Here is a 12774-nt window from a genome sequence, read left to right as displayed (position 1 = left end):
GTCATGATCACATTAGTAACCCTCAGTAACCTCACTTGTCACGCGAGGAGAGTTCTCCTCGCGCAGGGCAGGACACAGACACACGAGCGTTTTCTAGTTGTTCGGCAACTAATATTTTTTTGAAATGCACAACTAAAACTAGAACTAGAACTACCGAATCTTCAAAATCTGCAACTACAACTAGAACTAGAACTACGGAATTTTCAAAATCCGCAACTACAACTAGAACTAGAACTACGGAATTTTCAAAATCCGCAACTACAACTAGAACTAGAACTACTCAAAAAACTGTTAGTTAGTTGACCGTCAACTAAGTAAATGTCTAGTTTGTACAAGTCTGCCCCAAAGGGGTAATTTAGCAATTTGTGGGGGGTAATTCGGACTTTTCTTCATATACTTATTACGTTGCACTAAAATATCTTCAGTCGTAAATATGAACGTAGGCTAACGTAGATTTTTGTAAGTTTGTTTACATTTCGCTTTTACATAATATACCTTTTGTGACATCATAGTAGGCTAACCATTAGTGATTATGAATGACAGGGCCAACTGTAGTATTGTAAGCTGTCGTATTGTAATGCTGTACTGTTACTGTTAGTATTGCCAGTAGTAGTGGTCCAGTGACTCCAGTCTAGTCAGTGTAATCAAGTTTGACATCATCAAAATGCCTCCGAAGAAGCGAAGTTACAACGAAGCTTTTCTAAAGTTAGGTTTTACGAGTGTTAGTGAAGGTCCCTTTGAAAAACCACAATGCGTGATTTGTCTCAAAGTGCTGTCTCAAGAAAATATGAAACCGAGCAAACTCATGCAGCACCTTGTATCTCGTCATGGTGAATTGGCAGGAAAAACAGTCGAGTTTTTTAAGCGAAAAGCGGAGCATTTAAAAAATGATCGCCTTGACTCCGGTGGTATGTGGGCGCAGCAAAACAATGCAGTATTAGAGGCGTCGTATCGCATTGCCTTACGAATTGCAAAAGCAAAGAAACCCCACACAATTGGCGAGGAGCTGATAAAGCCCTGTCTCATAGAATCAACTACTTTGGTGTTAGGAAAGCAGCAGTCAAACAAGTTGAAGGAAATTTCACTTTCAAACGACACAATCAAAAGTCGTATTCTTGAAATGAGTGAAGATATTTTACTGCAAGTAGTGGAAGATTTGAGATCCAGCCCGATGTTTTCTTTACAATTGGATGAATCCACAGATGTTTCTTCCTGTGCACAGTTACTGGTTTACGCTCGCTATATCTCCGAAAACAGCATAAAAGAGCAATATTTATTTTCAGAACCTCTTCAAACCACTTGCCAGGGAGAAGATATCTTCAAAATCGTGAAAGAGTTTTTTGAAAAACACAAACTTGATTGGAAACGACTTGTTGGTATCTGTACAGATGGTGCTCCGTCTATGATTGGTTACAAATCTGGTTTTAAAGGATTAATACACAATATTGCGCCTCATGTATCATTCACACATTGTTTGATTCATCGCTTTGCTTTGGCTATGAAAACTCTACCGCCAGGGCTTCAAGAAGTGTTGCAAGATGTGGTAAAAATTGTAAATCACATTTGTGCAAATGCAACAACATCGAGAATATTTGCTGTTCTTTGTGAAGAATTTGGAGCTGATTATAAAGTTCTGTTGTTACACACCGAGGTAAGGTGGTTATCGCGCGGAAAAGTCCTGAATCGTTTGCTCCAGCAACGAGAAGAAGTGACTGCGTTACTCGAACAGGAACAAGGCACGAAAGGAGAATATTTATACAACCAAATGAGAAACAGAAGTTTCTTATTGAAGGTGGCTTACTTGGCGGATTTTTTTTTCGGAAGTAAACGCACTAAATTTGATGCTACAAGGAGGTCGTCAGTGGTTGCACACTACTCAAGACAACGTAGCTGCTTTCAAAAGCAAGATGCAATTTTATGAAAGAATGATACAAAAAGGCGACACGGGCATGTTTACAAATTTGACCATGTTTTTGCAGTCTGATTCAAATGTGAAATGCAACTTTACTCAGGCTATTGCTAGCCATCTGAACGCAATTGTTACCGCTTTTGAAAAGTACTTTCCTGGAATGGAAGGACGACAAAAGAACTTGTGGATTAGTAAGCCATTTTCGATCGAAGAGGCATGCATCTGCGATGACGACATGTCAGCTAAAATAGAGTTTCTTGGACTGCGTGAATATTCAAATCTCAAAATCAACTTTACAAGGGAAAACATAGGAGACTTTTGGGTTGGGCTTCAAAATGAATACCCAATCCTTTCCAGAAGAGCATTGAGCTTTTTGATTCAATTTCCTTCCACTTATTGCTGCGAAGTAGGATTTTCTGCAATGGTGTCCATCAAAACGAAATATCGAAACAAGCTTGCGATTGACAATGACATGAGATGCTGTCTATCCTCCACTTTGCCTAGATTTGACCACTTGATAGCACGGAAACAGTATCAGCCTTCCCATTGAATTGATTACTTTTGAAAGGCTTCTGTGTGCATATCATGGCGGCATCATTGTGTTTTTTACGAATAAATGATTGTCATTCGTAATTTGTTGTGTTTTTAAAATGGGGGTAATTGAACTCCGTCATTTACTTCTCGGGGGTAACGACACGAAAAAGGTTAAGAACCACTGCTCTAATATCTACTATATCGGACTCCGCTTTCTACATCTTTGGTCTGTAATGTGTTTACTGGGTTCTCGTGATCGAAAGTGAGATATCTTCTCTCTCTCTCTCTGCGTCTCTTTTGTCAAGTAATCTTTTCTCAATTCGCAAGGCTGCTAAAAGTTCAGAATATTTCTATTCCAAGTCCCAAAGCCTATGTCAGATCATTTACTTTGTATTCATGGACTTACCTTCTGAATCATCTTCCATTTAAAAATATCTTCATCGTTAGTCCTGCTATCCGTAAGATCTTCATCTTAATCCAAATTATGGAGCGTATAAGAGTTTCAAGTTACACTGGATAAGCTTAATGTGGCATTGGACATATAGCTGATACTAAACACTAAATATTTTTCTTGTCATATCCTGCAGTTTGCATCAACTATGTGTCTGAAATATCCTCGAATGATTGCCTGCTGTAACCAAACATGGGTGAAAGCATCGGCCTAGATCGATACCAGTACCGTTTTTTCTTAATAACTCAATTGCTCCATTGGCTAGATAACTTATTATATTATCAAGTGTGGATTTCTATATGGTATATATGTTTGGGGCGGGCAACTTCTCCAGTCGGTGGGACGGATATAGGGAAATTTAGTAGCCTATTTGGCGGGCCGGATTGCTGAATCGACACATTATTCGACCATTTATCCACATATACAAGGAATAAATCGTTTTTAATGAATGTATTTTAACGACATCAATGTCACTTCAATGCCATTTCTCGCCGGTAATGACTAAGACAATGTGGATTTGCGAACAGCATTGTCTTACAGGCGCCGTCATGTCCGCTTCTCTCTGATCAGTCAACACACGGTGCAATCCTTAATCAAGATTCCAAGGCGTTCGTTAAGCCGGGTACCCTAAATTCACCAAGATATTAATTCATTAGGATTGAGTACATCGTAAATGCCGCTATTGCAAGTCTTCTCGCTTCGACGAACTTACGCGTAAAATTCACTCTCGCACGCAGCGCACACACGTATATAATAACAGTCAGTCACTAAAACTTGACGTTTACGTAAGTAGTGCATGGGGAATCTCGGCACACTTGGGCCGCGGGCCACATTATCATATAAAACGAAAAACTGTACGCAGGCCGGACAATATGCGAAAGTAATATGGATAAATTCGCGAAAATTTGCGTATTGTGGGCATAGATGTCGTAGAGCAGAAACTTTACGTGATAAAGAAGAAAACCAGACGCATTTTCGAAATCGGCATGCCAAAATTAGCCGAAATCCATTGCAAAAGCAAGGACAATTAGTTTTTCCTTCAAAATTGTTGCCCAGTGTATATTATCCTTAGAAATCCACGGTATCCAAACGGTTGCTAACATATTTTTAAGAAATGTAATGTTCCACTTCGTCTATATCTCCTGTATCTAAATCATGCACCATCTGGCATGCATTTCATCACTATTGCATTTTCTCATATCGACAATAAGGAATAAGCATTCTTCGCATATAAGGTATTCGAGATGGTTGTCAGTTGTCTGGCCTCTGCGGCCCAGAGGTTACGCTCATTGATTCTTGAAATTATCGCTGTGCGAAGAGTAATTTTCCTCGCTTGTTATCTTAAACCGTTTGTATCTTCGTCGCTTTGTAACTTTATCAAAATCCCAAGTTTATGAAATGGAGCCGTGACAAAATAGGTTAGGACGCAACTGGCAGACTGATTATTCCAAGTTCATTGTCTTTGATACTTATCACGGAGAAGCAACACCGTTCAATCTGTTTCTTCAGGTGTATACCAACTGGGCTGAACGATATGACGAAGATATGAATTCGCTTAATGGAGTCGGGAATGCCAACATGATGAAAGTTGCGTTCGAGTTCATCAGAAACTGCGAATCAAGTCTAATGCTGGATATAGGGGCGGGTAAAAAGGATGTCAATTTTGTGACATAGTAACCTTATGCGAGAATACGTGTGTCTGAGTCCAACAAACCGACTGAACTCGTTTGTGGGTCGGTACATTCGGGATAAGAAATTATGATATATAGAACTGGAAATACTTAATAGTTCCATACTGATTAGAACGCGGGTGATTATTGGTTCACCGATAATATTGAGTCCTTATCTGACTTTAAATCAAATATCGGTGTCGGGCGTTAGAGGTAAAAATATCGGCAATTTTGGTGACGTAACAACGTGATATTAGGGAGTTAGAGAACTGTAATCTACAACTGCTGGACTGGAAAGATTGGTCTCTTTAACACAACAAGGTGCTCGTGTGTAGCTTTTCTAGAAGATTTCACGTTCAAGCGTAGCAATGGTTTGCTAGTTTATTTCCCGTCCAAGTAATGTAAGTAATGTTGTTCAAATAAATGATGTGAAGTTTTGAAAATTCGCCTTATGCTATGCCATATCCTGTAAATATAGAGGTTATCGATGAAAGTGCTATAGTTATATATGTTTCATTGCTATCGACTATAAATTCCGATATCGAACAAACTTTGAAAGAGATACATGGATTTGTGCATCTCAACCCACAATGCCAGATACATGACGTGTTTCCCGGTGTAAGTATATTTCTCCGTTTCAATGCCAGGCACTGGTCGCAATGCGCGCATTTGCAAAGACATGAGTTACAAAGGACATATCGACGGTATAGATATGAATTCGAAAATGCTAGAAGTAGCCAAATCGAAGGCTGTATACAGGTGAGTCGCGAATCTTGTGCGTAACGCAGCAATTGCGAGTTCACATAGCATATTCACAATTGCAGAAAGCTTTTCCGGCAACCCATACATGGAGATGACCCACTGTCGATTGAGGACTGCTCATATGATGTCGTGACCGCGGCCAGCGCGCTCTTGATGAACCATCTTCCGGCGCGATCCATTCGAGTATGAGTGTACTGTAAACCGATACCTATGGTTTTTTGTGATCACAGAATTCCATGTATAATTGTTTGTTAAATGCAGTTTCGGTTAGTGATTCTGCGTTTTTGGAGTACAGAAGTAGGGTTTGCCTACAGTAATAGTGAAAAGAGTGTGTATTCTCACCCTGAAGGTGGTACGTGGTACGACTTATGATTTGGTCCATATTTATGCTTGCGTCTGAAGCTTTTTCTTATCCAGGGCCGTAACTGCCGCACCCTAAACTCCTCACTTGGGTGGGCGAGATTAAAGGCGGCCGAAAATTATTTTGGAATCCAACATAAAATATAGAGTATTTTGTGTGAAATCGATACAGCTTCAAAATCGTCTTCGCACTTCGTGCGATTTATTGAAATTAAATGCCTGCTTTTCAATATGGGTTGGGTACCCTTCATGCCCCAAGAAATAAATACGCATCATTCATTAAAAAATATATACATTTCGATGCCGGACATTACCGCTCCACGCACAACACACCAAGACTTATGAAGTTTCGGCCAACATGCGACCTTGCGAAGTGTGTTACCAAACAAAACTTTGGTCAAAAATTACAGCCGCATGTTGTCTGAAATCATCAAAATACGGGGTCCATATGAGGCGGCTAGGTTGCGAAATATTACTGTGCCTGCTATTTGATCTCACCACCTCCCTCAGCTCTACCGGCAAATCTGATCACGTAGGCTGAGAGAGGGTGAAAAATTAATTGTAATATACGCAATTACCAATATTATGCTGATGTGCCGTTATGCCGATGTGTCACCATCCCACGCAGATGTGTTCAAACGTCGCATGCTGAACTATCGCATGCTTATCTGCCGCATGCTCTGCTATCACCGCGTTCACATGTCACCATGCTGATGCTTCGTCATGCAGAAACATTACATGCTAATGTGTCGCATGATTACATTTCACCATGCTGATATGTCCCCATGCTCGCTTGACCACATGCAGATGTGCTCAAGTGTGGCATGCTGTAATATCGAATGCTAATGTGTCGCATGCTCACGTGTTACCGTGTTCACGTGTAACTATGCTGAATTGTCGTCATACCGATGAGTCCCAATGCTCGTTTGTCACCATGCTTATTTGACCCCATGCTCATGTAACCAATAGCCATGATCATACGTATACCCATGCGCATGCGTCCCTATTCTCAGACGCCGTCATGATTAAAAGTCGCCGTGTGTAAGTGTCTCATGACCATGTGTTTGTGTACCCACGCTCATGTTTCCCCATGCTGATGTGCCCCATGCTGATGTGTCTCTATGCTCACGCGTCGCCAATACCAAAAGTCGCCATGCGTAAGGGTCGCATTCTCAAGTGTCTCTTGCTTTTCTGTCGCATGCGCAATTGTGCACGCACCATGTAGCATCACGAATCCACCTCTCTGCACCGTCCATACAGGGCTCAGTCTGTAGCTGTTGTATTCGCAGCTCCTTCTAACAAGTACTTACTTACTCGAGTAGATTTTAGCGTCGCTGCTGCTACTTTTGTTTGAAGTTGTTTTAGGATGCTTTCAAAAGGAATGCTACTTGCACTTGAGTTAATTTTAGCGTCACTACTACCTTTATAGTTGAGTAGCTTTCTACACTACACTACATTGACCACCTGGGGGACTTAGCCTATCTATAGTTGGTTGCAAAAAGGTACATGTCGCAATTTCGGAACTATACGCATTAACCCATCCACTGTATATCAAATCTGCTTTTTGAAACTAATTTATTTGAGTACATTTCAGACCTGTATCTTTTACAATCACTTGAATCAGTTTTGACATGCTTAGGAAGTTTATATTTCTATTTGTAAATAATGTAGAAGTTAAGGGAGTTTCTTCAACTTCTACTTGAGTAGCAATAATGACTATACTTTGACAACGTTTGCGTATAAATTCATCGCAACTATAAGACTGTGTACTGTGTAACCGCATCCGTTGATGAATGAGAGACGATCATATAGGATTCGACTTTTATGTTTCTAACCAACCAATCAACCAACCAACCGTAGTCCTTCTTTGGGAGCATTTGCCCTCCTTTTTCAAGAAATGTTCTCCTTTTTGTAAATTAGCCCCACTTTTTATTCTAAACGACCAAAAATAACATGAATCAGGCGAAATGTGGGCCGAATTGACGAGAGACGGGTATTTAGTTAGAAGAATGACCTTTTTTCACTCAACTCGGCTAACATAAGCTAAGAACGAGATTATGGGAACCGAGTCGCAAAAATGACGTTTTTTGTCATCCCAATGAAATGAGCTGTAAATACGTTTTCTCGTCCGATGTAGTAACCCTATATATAAATTTACTTATACGGGACATTGAACTTGAATGATCCAAGATTTGTCTGGCAATAAGCTGGTATATATAGGCCTACATTTGATTCACGACACATCGCCAAGAAATTCGCGGATTGTCCTGCGCCCAAGGTATTAAGTCTGCCATCATTGCGCGCAGAGTCTCAAAATATTGTCACCTATAGTAATCCTGGCGCTATCGCTCTGAATATAAAGCTCCATCGCAACACTCATTTGCTCAATTTTACGAAGCAACTGGTGAAAGTGATCAGACATGGAGGAATACTCGTTTTCAATTCACGAAGTGGACTGGAAAATCGGAAGTACTTGGAGGTTTTGATGGGATACGCGGATGAACTCATTACCGCGAATGTGATCAAGTTAGAGAAGAAGGAAGTGATACTCTACGGCGGTGTTGGCGAAGGCAAAATATATGCATATGTATGGGTGCACCGGAAAATCTAGTTACGCATATGCCCTAGGCACTATGCGACTGGAAAAGTATAAAAAACACGTTTTTAATGTATATAAATGACTGACGGAGTCGAGCTTTGAGATACACAACAAAATGATGCATAATATTGTTTCTGGAGTACTATGATTACAACCCACACCGATCAGAAGCGCGTTATTTAGATTTTACGAGTTATAGTCATCTTCATTACCCAACTTGTGAAAATCATATTTAAAAGCTTGGTATTGTCATGTTGATGACGCTTTGAGACAGAATTGAGATTCTAAACCAGTGATTCCTAATCGCAGCTCTCAGAGCCGCTTGCGGCTCCAAGGAAGCCTTCTTGCGACTCTGATAGACCTCTAAATTTGCCACAAAAATATAATGGATGACAGTTGTTTGTTTCTATGAATAGTTATAGTTGATTCCTGTATATAAATGCTAAAATGAAGGTTATTATAGCCTAGTTATGTCTAAGGCCGTCCAAGGCCGCTTCTGAAAACCGGGAAAGAGAATTCTTGCAAACTAGCGTCACACGCGTGGCTGAATACCCGTCAGACAATTAGGATGTGTTCTGCTGGTCATAAACCTTTATATGTCGTCTCTGCGAAGAGTAAATTTCGACACAATTTCACTGACATCAAATAACAGCTCATAGCCAAGTATAAATTGCAATAAGTCCAATTTTACTCAGCGTATAATCCCCCGAAAACTTGTATGCTACATTAAGCGCTGGAATGTATGAAGAGCTATCACATAACGACATAATAGTATGTTGTAGTAATGATATGCATTTTCCGTTTATTTCCATGTATAGCACTCGCTTATCTGCGTCTATCGATGCTAAAATACTCGATATAGAATCTATAGAAACGTCTATGTGCATGCTTTTTAATTAGCTAGATGGTGAGATCCAGAGGTAGGCTAGCTACTTGTAAATTCTCGTTATATAGCCTACTCGAGTGTTTTCATGCGGTTCCATAGTACTCTGATGAGGTTTGAAATGCGGCTTCGGCATGCAAATGATGTAGCCTACTGATTCTACATTTTATTCAGCAACTGAAGGTCAGAGAACGTTGTCAGTATGATAATCATAGAATATGTAACAATGAATAACCAACTTATATACCCTATCTTGACTTATAGCGCTCATTCAAAACCGAACATCCTGAATATGACACTATATTTATTAAATTACGATCTGTTAGATCAGTGGTTCCCAACGTGGGCGATATCGCCCCCCAGGGGGCGATTTGGCAGTCTAGGGGGGCGAAAATAACGAAGGGGCGATAGGGGGGCGAAAACGGACGAAGTGGGCGATAGGGGGGCGATGGCGCGTTAAAACGGCTATATTGGAGTCGGGACCGTAACTACCGCACCCCAAACCCCCAATTAGGGGTCGGGGGCCCGAAATCGAATGAGGCCCAAAATTATTTCGTGAATTAACATGAATGATAGAGTAAATTCGCCGGGCGCGATTTAATATTTTAATGTGTCTTGATGTTAGGGTCCCCGTCATCCAACAAAATTACGTATGATTTATGGAAATGGGAGACTTCGGTGTCTGCCATTACTGCGCCACGACGCACCAAGACATATGAAGTTAGAGGCCATGTAACATGCGACTCCGAGAGGTATGCCAGAACGATCAGCAGCGAGAAGACCTTGGCCGAAAAGGAATGCCCTTGTGCTGACCGAAAACGTCATGTTTAATTGTCCGTAGGCGCCTCAATAGCTGGCGTCGAGTGTTCCTGTCCTGGCGACCTTACCCTACAGGACAAATGCCATCCTGCAAGCAAAAAATTATTTGCCAGTAAAGAAATACCAATATGAAATCATGTGCGTCTTTTAGTTTGGTACGTATTGACGATTTCTATATCTTCTGACATAGCAGATATAGGAGATCATGAAATAGCATAATGTAAAGAAGTCAATATAACAACGATTCCGCCCGAAGATGTTTAATTATTATTTAGGGGTCCTACCTTTTCCAACATACCACATCGACCATATTGACCATTAAAACATGCATGATATAAATTTGACGCGTTTAGGCGAAATATGGTGACTGACCAAACAGTACATGAAATAGGATATAGCTAATATGTAGCGACAAAAAGCCCACTGGCTGAGGGGGGTCTGGGGTTTGGTTTATCACCCTATGGGGCCAAAGACCAACGTTTTTTTGGTGGGAGTGCTGACGAAGTGCTGTTTTTCGGTTCCCAATATTTGGGGGGCGATGATCGGTGTGGAGCTTCAAAAGGGGGCGATGAGTCGAAAAGGGTTGGGAACCACTGTGTTAGATCAATGGTTCTCAAACCTTTCAAACAAATTGCTAAAACGGTCCTTTGGAAGTTTTTTAAATGACTCGTGCCCCCCTTGCAAAATCAACACATATTATCTCGTTAGAATTTGTTGTATCAATGTGACAGGTTTAGCCTGTGTTTGAATGCGTTATGGAGAACGCAACTCTATTATCGTCACATTCAACCCCCGAAAACAGTGATCCTGGGCCTCGTAGGGCGATCAAACCAATCTCTGGGGACGAATCCTTCAGACCACTCTTACCCCTACTTGTAATTTCATCAAGACTCTTTTCATATCCGATTCACAGACGGTATTAGACGACTGACGAACGAGCCGAAGTATAGCTTACGGTAAACGCAAGACTTAACAATTTGTTTCAATCGGCTTTGTAAGCACCACCCTGTGATATGAAAATCAGTATAGCCTATACAGCTATTTTCTTGTCGCGTAAGGCGCGAAGGTTTATAGAGTTAGGGAATCAATTTTTTCGACAATAATAATTAGTCTACTTATACTTATATTTAGTTGAAGCATGTTGTTACTTTCATGAACTCAGGTAATGATTGTCGCGATTTGAATTATATTTGAATCGATCACACGTACCCAATGATATAAATACAATGATTGGAAACTACCGTGAGCTCTGCGTTTCAGCGTGTTCCTGGTCACCCTTCATCGCATACACAGTTGTGCTGTCAACAAAAGCTTCCTCCGCAATACTTTTTTGACGAACTAGCAATAGCAATGACATATATATCATTGGGTATATTTATCAGTGGCAATTAGCGTTAACGTGTCGAATAGTTTTCAAAGCGCATTTCTTTCTCGCATCTGGGATTTTTTCTGATTATGCTGGCGGACCACTGCCATATAAACGCGGATTCACGTACACCCAGTTTGCAAGTTAAATTTCGCGCGTCGTGCTCCTATCGCAAATCCATTCGCACATTGACGACTCGCGATTATACGCAGTCTCCGTGCTGTAGCCTTGTGACGACCAACGAGGCGTATGTTCACACAGTCGCGGACGTTCAACCACTGTTGCAAGTGACACAACCTTCATTCCAACTTGAGGTGTCGCTTTTCCATCATATTGATACATCAATAACATCGTATATAAATAAATATCAATCAGAGGTTGGTTTTAGAGAAGTAATTCTATGTATTTTGAGTACTCAAATAGGTTGGCCTACTTCCTCGGGTGGTTGTGTTTTCATACTACTCACTAAACAAAAACATCACAACTTAGTTTTCGCCAGAGATATCTGTTTTTGAAAATAGCACCCACCTATTTATTGGTCAATGGTCATTTTGTGGTAGTCACTTAGCTTCACCCTGCAATTTCAAAAGTGACCATTTCCAACTGACTGTGAGCGAACAACCAAATCTACTTTTAGAACTTTTCAAAAGTACTTTACAGATTTATATTTTCGCTACTTCTATTTGAACCTGAGTTAATCATTGTAGGAAGACTTCCACTACTTCAGTAGCAACGCTGCATACATCAATCACCCCTGACAAAAAGTCACCTATCCGTGATCATTCCACAAAATCTTGATGCCTTACAATACAGAATTGAGTTTTCAGGATCCCATCATGTTATGTAAAGAAATGAGGAATGATGAAACAAGATACATACACTTCACAGATGCAACATTTACGAACACAGAACTTAATCCTCTAATCCCTAATCAATGTGTATATAAACAGAATAATGATGCATGCATTTGAAAAAAGTTACATTAATATGCAACTGTACAGAAATAGATCGATGCAAAAATAACTATGGGGCTTGAATATATTTTTGAATTTGTAAGGATACTTTAGGTTCAAGTTATTCAGCTCTTGGAACATCTTGCAATTATTGCACTGAGTCCATCAGCAACAAATGCAGCTTCCCGAAATCCACAATCCTTCAAGATTCGACACATTCCCATAATAATTCTCGAAAGTTGAAATGAAGCTACCGACTTTGTTGCGTAGTATGCCAAGGGTTTGGAAAATGGCGTTACCAGGCACCTTGCATAAACTTGAAGAGGGTGTGTATCTGGTTCATCATCATCTAAAGGTCTCGACTCGCCAAGATCAACGAATCCTACCATTCGTTCTTTCCTTGTACAGAATACAATATTCTCTTTCCCTGAAAATGTAAAAATCAGAAGCAGTCAAACACATGAAACA

At 40.5% G+C, this 12774-nt stretch overlaps 2 protein-coding genes and 1 long non-coding RNA gene across 3 annotated transcripts in view; 2 read left to right on the top strand and 1 right to left on the bottom strand.

The window, feature by feature from the left end:
- Window positions 1–12774, bottom strand: part of LOC145442952 (uncharacterized) — a 418025-nt gene that overhangs the window by 326908 nt on the left and 78343 nt on the right. The gene's annotated exons all lie outside the window — the stretch shown is intronic.
- LOC145442828 (sialate O-acetylesterase-like) overlaps window positions 1–12774 on the top strand; it is a 360699-nt gene that overhangs the window by 298840 nt on the left and 49085 nt on the right. The gene's annotated exons all lie outside the window — the stretch shown is intronic.
- On the top strand, window positions 4144–8980 carry LOC145442435 (arsenite methyltransferase-like). The gene is made up of 4 exons (XM_080320342.1): window positions 4144–4539; window positions 5212–5323; window positions 5389–5509; window positions 8085–8980. The coding sequence occupies exons 1-4, from the start codon at window positions 4440–4442 to the stop codon at window positions 8295–8297; spliced, it is 546 nt and encodes a 181-aa protein (XP_080176468.1). The 5' UTR covers window positions 4144–4439; the 3' UTR covers window positions 8298–8980.

Source organism: Botryllus schlosseri, chromosome 7, assembly GCF_051294905.1.
Source record: "Botryllus schlosseri isolate E-star chromosome 7, Bs_hap1, whole genome shotgun sequence".
NCBI classification, from domain to species: Eukaryota; Metazoa; Chordata; class Ascidiacea; order Stolidobranchia; family Styelidae; genus Botryllus; species Botryllus schlosseri.
The sequence above is the reverse complement of the archived record's forward strand: the minus strand, read 5'-3'. Positions and strand labels throughout refer to the sequence as shown.

Bases quoted from the DNA above. Each gene is read 5' to 3' on its own strand.
- LOC145442435 (XM_080320342.1), top strand. From the start codon at position 4,440: ATGAATTCGCTTAATGGAGTCGGGAATGCCAACATGATGAAAGTTGCG. The intron at 5,324-5,388 runs GTGAGTCGCGAA...TCACAATTGCAG, and splicing joins AAATCGAAGGCTGTATACAG to AAAGCTTTTCCGGCAACCCA. The intron at 5,510-8,084 runs GTATGAGTGTAC...AATTTTACGAAG, and splicing joins TTCCGGCGCGATCCATTCGA to CAACTGGTGAAAGTGATCAG.